Consider the following 13,951-nt stretch of genomic DNA (forward strand, 5'->3'; position numbering starts at 1 on the left):
TTTGACGCCTGAAAAAAGGTTTGTGGTTAACACAAGCTTGAGGGACTTAAACATTTTGTCTACAACTAGGGATGTCCCGATCACATTTTTTTTGCATCCGATCCAATACAGAGTCCTTTATTTTGAAACCGATACTTTGCAAAGCATTAAGAAAGAAAAAAAAGAATGCATCCAAGTTGTCCCATAAGGTTTGTTTTTTATTTGAATAGTATCCAAAAAGCTTATCAGTGGTTCAGCAGCACAAAATGTAAACAAATTCTGAATTGTAAACAAATTGTCCTTCCAGAGTTGCCGTAGGGCTGTGGTAGGCGAGGTTCCGCTGTTAGGTGTGGCTATGTTGCTCGGAATAAAGAGAGAACAGTGGCCGCTGAACCTGTTGTCTCAACTACTGTCTGTTTATTGCTCATTAGCTACACTCAGTTAGGCGGTCCCAGGACGCTCGGTTACAATACATTGGAAAGCGGAGGCAACAATGAACAACATAGATGAAAAACCTGGCCATTTTTGTTGTTTTGATTCCTCCAATCTTTTATTACCGATTCCGATTTTGTAAAAATAACGTGATCTGTGTTGATACCCGAGGATCGGATCGGGACATCCCTATCTACAACATAAAATACGTCAGTAAAAGAAGAATTTTTCTATTTTCTTTGTTGTTTTACTCAACCTGATGAAGGTCTGATGATTGAAACATTGTTTATTGCAGAAACAGGACAGTGTGCAGGAATTCACTATTTCTTTATCTGTGGAAAGTGTCTTCCTACACATCTGCAAGTTTTTGAAGGTGTGCATGAGCCTCTGTGTTCTCATTTTGTGGTGCAGTAACTCGCTCTGTAGAAAATACATTATAGCTGCCACTTATTGTTAAGTCAGCCCGTCTTTCAGCAAACATACAAATGCTGCATTTGGTCAACCAAGACCTTTTAATAGGCTGCTTGTTATATTCAGAGACAGAAAATGTTCCTGTGCGAGCTCTGAATTCAAACTGGTGATGTTGCAGTTACCTTTTCAAACACAGCCACCGTGATGCGCTGAAATTCTGCTGATTAGTCTGTTATTTCCACATTAACACACACTCCTATCTAAGTTTATGCATGAGTACTCCAATCAAGAGTAATATTTCTGCCCTTAATGTCAGCGTTCTTCATTCATATTGTCAAGTGCTTCCAGCAGACGCCACCCCGTCTTGCAACTTTCCACACTCGTTGGTTTTAAATAATGAATACAAACTCGAACCCACTGCTTCTAAATAATGAATCTTAACAGTGCTAACAAGCTCTTTTATGGCAGTTTACATATTAAAATTCTAAATGTCAGTGTCATCTAAATGTCAGTCCTTTCAAGCAAACAAACTCCCCGTGTCAGTTTTGGAGTGTCAGAGAGACTGCACACTGTCAAGGAGGTGCTTGGCAGCATGACTGGCACAAATCTAACACACACACACACACACACACACACACACACACACACACACACACACACACATCCAAACACAGAGTCCCAAACAGCATGTAAACCCAGACGGACGTGCCACCATGCACGTACACTCACTATTCTATACTTACTCCATCATGCATCATAGATGTCCCTGGGTTCCTCCCTAAATGCATTATGTATAATTAGCCACAATCCACGCTGCTCAGTGAGGACTGAGAGCAAATAAAATGAACACCAGAGTTAATTTCATTTGTTTCCTCTTTGTTCCCCCCGCCCCTCACAGAGTGGTATCTCTGTACAGTTAGTTTATTGTGTTAATATGAAGGCTGTAATTTTTGATAGTAAGAGACAGCTGTACACTGTCAGTTTTAATCAGCTATTATCTCAAACATAAACACATATGGACTGGTTACAGCTGCTCCATGTGTGTTGTCTCTGTCTCTAAAGGTTTCTCTGCTAATGCACTCACTTGTAAAGGAATACACGTTTATTTTGCCTCCTTTGTCTTGTCTTCTTTCTTAGAGTAAATGAGAAGATTGATACCATTCGCCCACTTAATATGAAGCTTCAGCCACCAGCTGGTTAGCTTAGCTTAGCGTAAAAACTGGAAACAGGAAGAGATAGCTACCCTGGCTAGCTGCCAGGTGACCAGCAAAGAAGACACAAACCCCTTAAGACAATAATGTGTCCTTTTTGAACGTACTGAGAAGGATTAAATGTCAAATGAGGTACATCAGTTATCACTTTGAGGGCGTTTGGGCCGTAATGCTGACATTTCAGTTGTTTAACAATACATAACCAGCAGTGCTTTGGGAAAAGTTTGTATGCTTTACAGATACCCCTTTAAATGTTTTATACATTTCTAATTAAGAAATAGCACCACACTGTGCGCACTATAAGCAGTCTCTGTGGGCCCCCCATCCTTCTCTGGGTCCATGTCTCTCTCATGCACCTTTTAGCTGATTTTTTAATTTTTTTTTTTTTTTTATAAAGTCAGTTTGCCTCCTTTCCCTTTCTCTCTTTCTTTCTTCTTTCTTTTTTTTGGAACCCTGATTTCCCTTTCTTGGGGTATAGACGTGGCAGTGTGCATTGGTGCTTCAGCAGCATAAGCAGTCACTCACTCAAATCTAGCTGTGTTTAGAGAAGAATCCTGGTGTAGGGGCAGGCTAAACCATTTTGCATCTTTAAGGGGAGAGAGGGACCAATTTATTCAGCCAATTTAATTTAGTTCAGTCAGGACCACTTTAGTCAAAGAAAGCTTTATTTCCATTTACGGTATTATATTTGGCGGTGTGACTCTGTTCTGGGGCCTCTCTGCCTTTCCTAGGCCTACGCAGAGAGCCTGAGGCAGAGAGAGTACACCTCCCTGCCCTTCCATGCTCCTACATGGAAAGCCTGAGGCAGGGAGAGCAGCAGCAAAGACCCCTTGGGAACAGAACAGAGCAGCATCAATGACAAACAGAACATTGATAAGTCAGACACAGCATGAAAAGGAGGAGCTGGGGTGGAGGCAGGGCGCAAAGCAGCTTGCAGAGGAAGCAGCAACAGTAGGCAGGCCAGAGCAGTTTAAATAGGGCGCCCTAAATGAGATTTACCAATTGGCTGCATTGACAGGAATCATGTGATCTATCACCTGACTCTCTTCCATCAATCAGCTGCTCCATCAGTTGATTGGGCTGTTTGAGACCAGCTGATGTAGCTGGGATGTGAGCTGAGGTTGACATCGTGTCCTGCCTGAACTAACGCTATGCTCAAATTTGAAATATATAAATCAGAAAACAAAACCTGCAAAACAAATCCAGGCTTATTGACACTCATAAAAGGTCACAGTAGGGGTGTCAAAGCAATTTATTTGAGGCGCCTCATAAAGCTGATGGTGTGTGTTCGGCCATTTTAAACAATACGTGTACCTCAAAGCACGAGTATCAGATACTTTCAGTGTGTTTGGGCCTTTAGAGATGCTGGTCAGTAGATTTTGTTTCCTCAGGACAGAGCCAGGCTAGCTGTATCCCCATTTCCAGTCTTTTTGCTGAGGTAGGCTAATTAGCTGTAGCTTCATATTTACCACACATATATGACAGTGGTATTGATCCTCTCATCTTAACTCCTGACAAGAATGCAATGCACTATTCTTTAAAGCAGGCCTACATGTAACCAGTCCACTGACCTTAATTGCAGCATATATAAACATTCATATGATATAAATGCATCCATTTGTTTCAGTAGCTAAGCTCGGAGTATTAGTTCTGCTGAATCCAGGTTTACAGTTGTGTTGTGCATTTTTATGGAAATCAGATCAGAAACAGGAGACTTACCTGGAACGTATGAGTCTACATCGACAAAAACATTTCTGGGAACAGAGGAGAGACGAGCTGATTTATACCCATGGGCTTTTACTAACAGTCACCACACACACAGACTGAGAGCAATGCACCCTCGGCCCATTATGAGCTATACTGTTACCTCTTGTTTCTGTACCAAGATGATTAAAAATCCACTTGCAGGACTCGGGTGCGTTTACAGTAATGTGGTCTTATAGATGCCACAGCAGTATGTGAGAGTAGTAGATAAGTATAGATCTACTCAGCAGTCCATTTTTATTGTTTAGCATTTAGTTTCTTTTGTACAATGTATTGTTCAGTATGTTTACGATTCACCCCAGTGACATGTAAGGCATTCTCTTGTGCTCTGTCTACTGAAATACTGTATCCTAATGTGTGTGTGTCTGTGAGAGTGAGACAGACAGGTGCAGCCATGTGTAAGAAGGTGTTTATTTCTGTGCCTGGGCTCTGGGTGAGGTCCTTCTCCTGCTGCGATGTGGCCAGCATGCTGATGGCTGACTGAAGGGATTCAGCTGCGGGCCTGTTCACCACCCGGGGGGCAGCGGGGATGACGCTCAGCCTGAAATTGTTTTAAATGTTCTGTTAGGGTTCGTCTGCATTATTTCTTGTTGTAATGGGCTTAAGGCTCGAGGATGACAGTGAGACAAGGACTGCAGCTGCAAGGCTGCGTCATATAGAAATAACAACAAAGCTAGAGATGTGATGATGGTGCTTATAATCTTAAAGGCTTCAAACTTTTGTCGTGTGTTTCTCTGTCTTTTATCTAAGATTACTTGGCCCGGTTTTTATCTCCTCAAACTAATCCAAGCCACTGATCCAGCTGACAGCTCAAAACAGATATGAAACTTTGAGCCACGCTTGGGGCTCACAGTCAGCCACCAGGGCCCGCTGCCTGAGGCTAAGTGCCTCTAAAATCTCATCTTCTTCCTTTGCTGTTTCTAAACACTTCTTTTCATCTGCCAGTTCGTCCTCTTTCACCTCCTGCAAAACCAGCCGAATTTGAATCTCAAATGAAATGCAAATGCTCCTGGAAAAACAAAAATCAGAAACGAACCCAAGCAGTCAATCAGCGATTGAGGACAACACTTGTCCTGGAGAGGGACAGGAGGAGTTTGCGAGGAAACACACATACAGCGGTGAACCCCGGACAGCTGTTTGAGAGGAGGATGTGAGGTTCAGCTGTGCCTGTGGAGGGCCGTCTAATGAATCTAACACAGGAGGATTAGGTTTGACTGAGTGTGTGAGCACCAATCAAAGCCAGACTGGAGCAGGCAGATGTACAGGCTCCTCATTAACTTGCTTTTTTATTTTTTTGCTTCTTCTCCTTCTGCTCTGTCCAAGACGGGGCGAGGCAGCTCAGTGATGATAATAAAGCTCTCCACCAAACCTGAAACAATCACCAGACACAGATTCATTCACTTCACAGGGAGTGTCTCATCCTTTAGACTGCTTATACTTTAATTCACTCTGTACCACCGCCTCTGTCACCCTCTAACTTGTATAAATTTCACTGCTGTGCGCCTTAACAGTCTACCTTTGGCAGAGACGACCGGCTCAGGTCATCAGGTCAGAATCATTGCAGCGTGAAGGAAACTATAAAACTCCCATTCTAGGAGGGCAGAATAACTTTTCCTCTTTCCCTAATTTCTTTTTCTGTCTTGTCTCTTTGCTCTCCCTCCGTCTCTTCCTACAGAATGACACATGGAGCGAGCTCTACTCCTTCGCCCTCTTTAAGGCCATGAGCCACATGCTGTGCATTGGATATGGAAGACAAGCTCCGGAGAGCATGTCAGACATCTGGCTGACCATGCTGAGTATGATCGTCGGAGCCACCTGCTACGCCATGTTCATCGGCCACGCAACCGCACTCATCCAATCTCTGGACTCATCCAGACGGCAATACCAAGAGAAGGTAAGGATCTGGCTAGTTTTTGGTGTCCTGAGTTATTTGACAAGATGTTTACTGCTGGATGTTTCTGGATGTACATCAAGTTTATAAACGGATGTTTTGATATAGTTGTTGTGAACGTGGCCCCCTATGACTTTACATCATCAAGTATTTTCCCTGTTGTGGTCTCATCGTTCACCATGAAGGCATGTGAGACAAACTTAGTTTCTTCCCAAATTCAACCTAACACAAGGTGAGTAACTGATATACCAATGATCATTAGGCAGGTGAAGTATTCCTTTAAGTATGATGCTAGAGCCATGAGGCATGCAGCTTAGCTTAGCATAAAGGTGAAGCAAGCAGGATCAGTTATACCCTTTTTCTATTGTCACTTTGGGCCGTGCCGAGCCAATTTGTGTTTCCATTGTCAGTTTAGACGCGCTGTGCCACGCCAAGCTATGCCCGGGATGGATCTCCTTTAGAGTAGTTCCAAAAGCCGGGCCGTCCGCCCCTAAGCGGGTAGCGGTGGTGTTTCGCCGACTGCAGCCAACCCCTCGACGACCCCCGTTCTGCCCCCCAAGTAAGCGTGTATGTTGCAAGACCCTACTCACCTCTGTCTGCAGGAGACCAGAGAGAAAGACGTTCTCAAAGTCTCTGTGTGTTCAGCTTTCAGTACTTTTGTAGCTTCTCACTGAATCTCTGTGGTTTGACGTTTAGTTTCTCTCCTGCGTCCTGTTTTTACTTTAGATATCTGCTTTATTTTACTGTTTCATGTTCGCTATCCGCCGGATTAGAGGTTGTGTGAAGCTGCTGCTCGAAAACTCAACATTTCCGTATTTTGGTGCTTCACAATAAAAGTTTATATGTAACAAAATAATGAGGGATTTTTATTGTGAAGAATCTATAGGAAATGAAATGTGTTTATCACTGCATTAGCAGAGCTTTGTTAACAGCTTTTCTTTAATAAAGGCAAGTCTAATGATACGGCCGGGAGGAAGAGTAAGAGCAGAAACAGCCACAGTGAGATGTTGATGAAGAGCTGCAGACAACAGGCTCTTACTGCACCTCTGCAAACCGCTCACCTCCAACAGGTGAACTTCTTTTACCTGTCCTGCTGTGGAAAAACATATACAGCAAAAATAACAGGGGACTTTAGCTGTGGATCAGCACTCTGCTATTAAACGTCATCACTCAAGACAAGCCATCATCAGTTTTAGACACACCTTCAAGACGGTAGCCCTGTTGTAATGGAAATGCAAATCCCTGCTGTGCTGGGCTGACAGCCAAAACCAAACCAAGCCAGCCCATGACTGTTGAAAAGAGGTAATAGGTGGCTCCGTGCAAAGTTAAAAATAAAATGCACACTTGCACCTTCAAAGGTCACTAATTAGCACACTATATCTATCAAAACTACAATTAAAAGTTGTGTTTTTACGGGAGTTGCATGCATTAAGAATTACTTCCACGCCAGCTGCTTCCCACTTCTTCCAGTCTTTATGCAAAGATAAAATAATCTGTTTCTGATCTTAGCTTCAAACTAAGTGCACAGACATAACAGTGGTGTCAGTGTTCTCACCTGACTCTCGGAAAGACAGCAAGGATGTTTATTTTCCAGACTATATTTAGTTATATCCAGCAGCGTCACTTCTTTTGAAACAGTGTCCTGGTTACTCTGAGTGATCCACAGACTGGGCTGTAAACAGTTGTGATTAGAACAACCTTAGACCAAAGATATAATCCCTGTGAAACTGTGGACTGTGTGTTCTGTGGATTATCCCAGAGAGTTACAGGGACATTTTCTCCGGGAAGAGATGCTGCTGTTGATATTTTTAAATTTAGATTCTCAGTGTTGTGAACGGTGAGCATGCAGAAATCGTCCATGGGCATCTCAAAAATAAATCTTTAAATCTTAATCTATTTGCTTTGTTTTTGTCATTTGGGTGAACTAACCCTTTAAACTCAAACATATCTGAGTAAATAGCACAGCTTGCTAGTTTTTATTGAGTGGTTTTACTACAGTCTATTTTTAGATCACTTTACATCACAGGTAGCTACAGGATTACCTTACGAGCACCCAGGTGGTCCCTCTATCTGGAGCATGGCACGGCGCCATAAGGAGACTCCATAAAGAGCTTTAATCTACAGTGCTTGTCCTCTACAACGATGTGAATAAGGTTATCCAATTTGATACGAGGCTTCGCTCATTTGAGTCAAACACACTTTGATGGTAACAGCATCTGTTCTATCGGTTCGATATTCACAGCTGCAGCTCGCTGGGCCTCGTCCTGTCTGACGTCTCCGTACGCCGGCTGATCAAAGCTCCTGGTGTCTGCAGGCTCCTGCTTTATAAGGCCATGGTGTCAGCGGTGCTCTGCGTCTTGTTAGCTTCCTTAGATCCTGCGTGATGTGGAGAAGTCTCATGCTATCTATCACTCATACACATGCGTGCAGACACACACATGCACATCAGAGTGATTGGTTGAGCTTTGTTGTTTAGCCGAAGCCTCTGGCCAATGTTTAAAACAAAGACTGATCAGGTTTACGTCCCTCTTATTCAATCATATACTGTTTTGGCCGTAACGTGTAGCTTTATTCTGTTTGTTTTCTGGCTCTTGAGGCTTGGCTGTGCATCATGTTGAGGAGATAATAATCTTGCGTTATTTCTAGGTCATGATATCAGTGAGCATCCATGATGATGCTGAGTTTATAGCAGACCAACACTCCTGTGGGAGGGGCTGTGGTGGTACTGAAAAAGTAATGAAGCTACTGTATGTATGTGTCAGATTCATGAGAATGGTTAATGCTGCAGCGAATGGATGCATTATCAATGGATCTGGGGTACAACATCCATCTACACTGTACACAGTGGATACATATACACATGACGGGTCTTTGTTGTGTGTGTGAAAGATACAGTGATTCAGAATTCAACAGAAACATCTCTTTTCAGAAAACAATGACCCCTTTTTCTAATAACTTTTACCCCTTAACTGAAAATCGTGGACAGTGATTATCCACAGTCACCTGGACATATTGAAACTGAACTTTTAAATATTATATTTACATTTTTTATCACACAAACATCACTGACATATTGGATTTTAACTTGAGACCCTTAAACAGTGATTGCGTTTTTCAGTCAGCGGCCTCAGACCTGCAGACTGCCTAAAGAACTCAGACTTGCTAATTCAGTACCATCTTTTAAATCCACTTCTCAAAACACACTCCTCTCATAGACTTGCTTTTATCTAATTGCCTTTTGATCTTGCCAACTTTTAACCTTGTGTTGTTTCTCTATGCATTTTTTAAAATCTAATTTCATTTTCCAAAGTTCCTTTTTCTTTTGATCATGTTTTCTATTTTTACATCTTCGTTGTGTTTCATTCTTCATTATTTCGCCTTTTATTATTTCATTCTTTCTGCTTTCCTGTGATAAACTTTGTTTAGTTAGGTGCTATTTTCAAAGTTTAGCGTCTCTGCAAAGAAGGTTATATTGTTGCCTGTGCTTTTCTTAAGTCTCGTTCCCACCAAGCAGTCTGGTTTAGTTCAGTTCATTACGCATTAGAACAACGGTCATCAGTATCGTCCGATTTCGGCTTTGAAATTAAGTATTGGAATCGTCCAACATGCTGATAATATTGGTATGTCATTGGTATCAGCCAATATCAGCTTTAAAATAAACACAGAATCAGCCAACATGCTTTTTCTTATTTTTCACATTGCATGAATATTACGTACATTGCGTTTCACGTCCCCATCCGCTGATGGGCAGTCACGATCAGAGTATACTTGCATAATATGATGTTAATTCCACTACAGAATAGACTTGGTGATCACTAAAGTTAGGTGGATATTAGTATCAGTTATCAGTCAAATGAGTTGTTGTTGCATATCATCATATCGGATATCGGCAAGAAATCCAATAACGCGCATCTCTACTTTCTATTGTCAAAAGTTATGGATGGTACCGACAGAAGTGTTTTATTCAGTTGAGTGTTTTTGTTACCTTCTGTTGAGGAGGTACCTCGCATACTGATCAGATACTAAAAGGTGGAGCTGGAAACACTGCAGTCCGTTGATTGGTCAAGAGAGAACCCTTACTCTTGTTCTAAAAGGGACTAATGCAAAAACCCATCATTTTTAAATATTCCATCGATTGCGACAGAGAATGTAAACACTTCAGCCTATCATTTTTTGTTCTGAAAATGTCAGCGTGCAAACCTGATGAACAAGGTGCAGACAATCCTTTGAATTGCCCATGAAGACGAAATACAGCAAGAGCTGGACAGAGCAGTGGCACCGCTATTACTATGCACTAACAACTCTACATTTAAGAGTGCGGTCTGTGGTGATCTAGGATTTAGGTTCATGTCCATACAGGTTACGTTCCAGTTCTAAGGATACTATACCTGAAGTGCTTGGTGGAAATGCGGCGTTAGTTTGCAGCCACATCAAAAAGTGTGGAAAGATTTTAGTGGAATTTGCCGGAAAGGTAGATCAAGGTCTGAGATCAAGATGTGATCTGCCTTAACAGACGTTCCACCATTTTACAGATATACTATACATGATTGAACAGCCGTCGGGAGCAATATGAGGTTCAGTATCTTGCTCAAGGACACTTCAACATGTGGACTGGAGAAGCCAGGGATCGAGCAGCCTATTAATGGGTGACCTGCTCTACCTCTGAACCACAGCCGCTGTTAATTACTCTTTGTGAAAACGCTTGCCAACCCCAGATTCACTCTTGTTTGGTGTTACGGCTTGCTGTATTGTGTCTCTTGGATGCCTGCTGCTTACAGTCTGGCACCTGGTCGCTCTGTTTTTATAAAGCCCCGACCTTACCTGAGAGCTGTGGGGTACACGCCCATTAATGTCCAGAGAACAGAAGATGTAAATAAGGTAATACAGACAGAGACCAGAGTTTTTGCAGGGAAATACTTCGCCATAAACTTCTAGTGGGTTTTTTACCTCCTGTAAATTTCATCCAGTCTGAGCTAAATGTGGCACATAACTTAGTTGGATTAACCTGAAAAAAGTTGCTGTACTTTTACACTGTAATTGGTTTCCAGACGGGCTATTTGACATTAATGCTTTGAGTCTACAGGACGACCTCTTGCAGCGAGCTCAGACACTGAAGAGAAAAATTGAGAGAAAGGCCAAATGAGCTGCTGAGTCTATGCTGGAGTCTCTGTTTCATGTCAGTTATGTGTAGCTGCACTCTGTCAGTGCTGTTACGTCAGCAGCAATCAGTTCCTGCCATCAGTCTCATTCTCCTCTTCTTCCATGATGCACAGCAGTGAAATAATGAACAGAGTGGAAACACCCTGCTAGGCTGGACTAAGACGACTCATCCAACATGTCCGTCCCTCTCCAGTCCCCCATGACTGTTTGTTCATCATTTACCAATGAACTGAACCATGCTGAACTGCAGTCCGCAATAAATTACCGCCATCAGATAGCAGGCTGGAGACAGAGCTATGGGGTGAAACTTGCCTCTCTGACGAAACAGATTCTTTGTCCAAGATAATGTAAATGCTCGCGACAGCATGGACTTGTGTTGACACAACACAAAGTAAACAGTTAGCATCGTGCTCAGCGTTGAGACAGAAATGTCATAATAGCTCCAGCACTAAGCATCTTGTCCTGTCTGCATGCAGACGCCTGCTGACCAAAGAAAGTGTGGATCCAAACTGTTTAGTGTGGGCTGGAGAGTTGCTGGTGATATTTCTGTTTTATCAGAATGGACACATGTTGTTTGGTGAGCGGTGTGTTTAGCAGGTCTCGCAACAGGAATATAAATAGAGACACATAAGTGTGAGATAAAAGAGAGAGACGCTAATGAGAAACGCTGTGAAGCAGTGGTTCCCAGCTGTCAACTACTTCTTCATTCAGTTGAATTGTCAGTGTTTATGTTGGTTTGCCTTCGCACTAATACCATTTATGGTGGCAGAAGATGGACTTTTTTTAACCATTTATTCACTGCTTTGAGCTCATTGTTTCACCTGTTTATCCATTACTTTAGCTAATTATTTTGCTGTTTATCAAGTTACATTTAGCAAATTTATTCTGTTACTATTAGCTAATTATTTCAGCTATTTGTCTGTTACTTTTAGTCAGTTATTTCAATCATTTATGTATTAGTTTTGCTAATTATTTCAACCATTTATTTATTACTTTTAGCTACTTATTTTACGATTTATTCATTACTTTTGTCAATTATGTCAATCATTTTACCATTACTTCAAGTCCATTTTTCTTTTCCTTTTGCAGTTATTTCAACCATTTTTCTGTTACTTATAGTCTAGTATTTTAACCATTTATCCATTACTTTTAGTCAATTATTTTAACCCTTTTCCTACTACTTTTAGCTGCTTATTTCCACGATTTATCCATTACGTTTGTCAATTATGTCAATCATTTACCATTACTTCAAGTCCATTTTTTTCAACCATTTATCTTTTCCTTTTGCCGTTATTTCAACCATTTATCCGTTACTTTTAGTATAGTATTTCAACCATTTATCCGTTACTTTTAGTATAGTATTTCAACCATTTATCCATAGTCAATTATTTCAACCATTTATTGGTTACTTTTAGTCAGTTATTTCAACCCTTTTCCTACTACTTTTAGTCAATTATTTCAACTATTTATCCATTACTTTCAGTTACTTATTTCAACAGTGAATCAATTACTTTTAGCAAATTATTTCACCTGTTGATTCATTACTTTTAGCTAATTATTTCAGCCATGTATCCATTACTTTTAGTCAGTCTTTTCAACCATTTATTCTTTACTTTTAGCTAATTATTTCAACAATTTATCCACTGATTTAATTTCAACCATTGTACCCTTGATTTAAGCTAATTATTTCACCTGTTTGTCCTTTACTTTCAGCTGACAATTTCATTTTCTATTCATTATGTTTTGCTTATTGTTTTACCTGTTTATTTGTTACTTTAGGTAACTTTTAGCTGACCTTCAATTTTTAAACTATTAATCTGTTACTTTTAGCTTTTTTCCCATAGGTGTCATTTAGGTATGGTGAGGTATGGCAGCTGCCATACCTTGGAATCGGGAGAAAAAAAAGAGAGAGGTTCTGTAGTCATTACTGGAGGCGCACTGGCTGGTTGTTTTCATTGTATTGCGCTTAAATAGGTCAATAACATGCTCATCAGTGAATACGAGTGTTATTGAATATTTGTTCGCCACTTCGCTCCTCCGCGAGTTATGAGTTATGTGAGTTACCGTATATTTCCAAATAGTCGCCGGTGGCAAATAGCTGCCGGGCACCTAATAGCCACCAGGGGTTTGACCCCATTTTGCATATTAAACTCCGGTCCGTTTAAACGCCCAGGTGATTATTTCCTCATTCATTGCCTCATGGCTGTCCATCCTTGAGGGACTGTTTGCGCTTTTACGCACGGCTCGGTGGTGAAGTGGTGTACATGACTCGTGCTACGGACGGACAGACAGACGGATGGACGGACGGACGGACAGCCACGTATCTAAAACAGGTAATACATCTGGCTGCATCTTTCCCACATCAAATATCCATGATCACCTACACCCGCGTGCGTAAAGGGCACACAATTCCGTGTCCTCTCACCGCGGATGCTGTGATTTGATGGCCCGGTACTCATTGTAGCCCACTCTTATAAGACCCAATAATAATAATAATAATAATAATAAGTTACTGTGGACCTATATGCCATGCCCTTTAACAAAATTACCAGAAGAGTTCGCTGAAAAACAGGTAATGTAAGCCTGAATTACTCACGTGCGTCCCCGGTGAAAATCGCTGACATGCATGGGGGAATACAGCTTCTACAGGCTCGCCATAGCTTACTGTCAGGACTCAGGGACCAGAATTCGGGATGGCGGACCATCGGGATGGCGATATTTCGGTGTGGTGGCCTGTAACTGTTGGTTAAATGGCTCGTTCGGTTGGTATTCGGATAACTGGGGCTTTACTGGTATAATGCAATAGCACCACCCAGCGGTGAAACCCGTGTACACGTGTACACGAAAAAAATGACCCACTCTAAATGTTTGGAGATTTTTGTACACGAACTCACCCTTACATTATACAGTATTTTTGCACTAAAAACATACTGGACAGGAACTGTAACCAAATAACAGCCTGGTGCAGGTCGGTGCAAAAAAAAAAAAAAAAAAAAAAAAAAAGCCTTGAGCAAATAGCCCCTGGTTCTTTTAAATGCCTGGGGTCAAAATCGATTTTGTGAAATAAACGCCCGGGCTACTATTTGGAAAAATACGGTATCTG

The 13,951-nt window shown here is 41.6% G+C and overlaps 1 protein-coding gene across 1 annotated transcript in view; it reads left to right on the plus strand.

Moving 5' to 3' along the window:
* The window catches only part of hcn2b (hyperpolarization activated cyclic nucleotide-gated potassium channel 2b), a 70,616-nt gene that overhangs the window by 21,344 nt on the left and 35,321 nt on the right, over window positions 1-13,951 (plus strand). Inside the window, exon 4 of the mRNA XM_033620893.2 lies at window positions 5,473-5,691. Within this exon, the coding sequence (XP_033476784.2) occupies window positions 5,473-5,691 (219 nt within the window). The remainder of the gene's footprint in view (window positions 1-5,472; window positions 5,692-13,951) is intronic.

This window comes from Epinephelus lanceolatus, chromosome 6 (assembly GCF_041903045.1).
Source record: "Epinephelus lanceolatus isolate andai-2023 chromosome 6, ASM4190304v1, whole genome shotgun sequence".
Lineage (NCBI taxonomy): Eukaryota > Metazoa > Chordata > Actinopteri > Perciformes > Serranidae > Epinephelus > Epinephelus lanceolatus.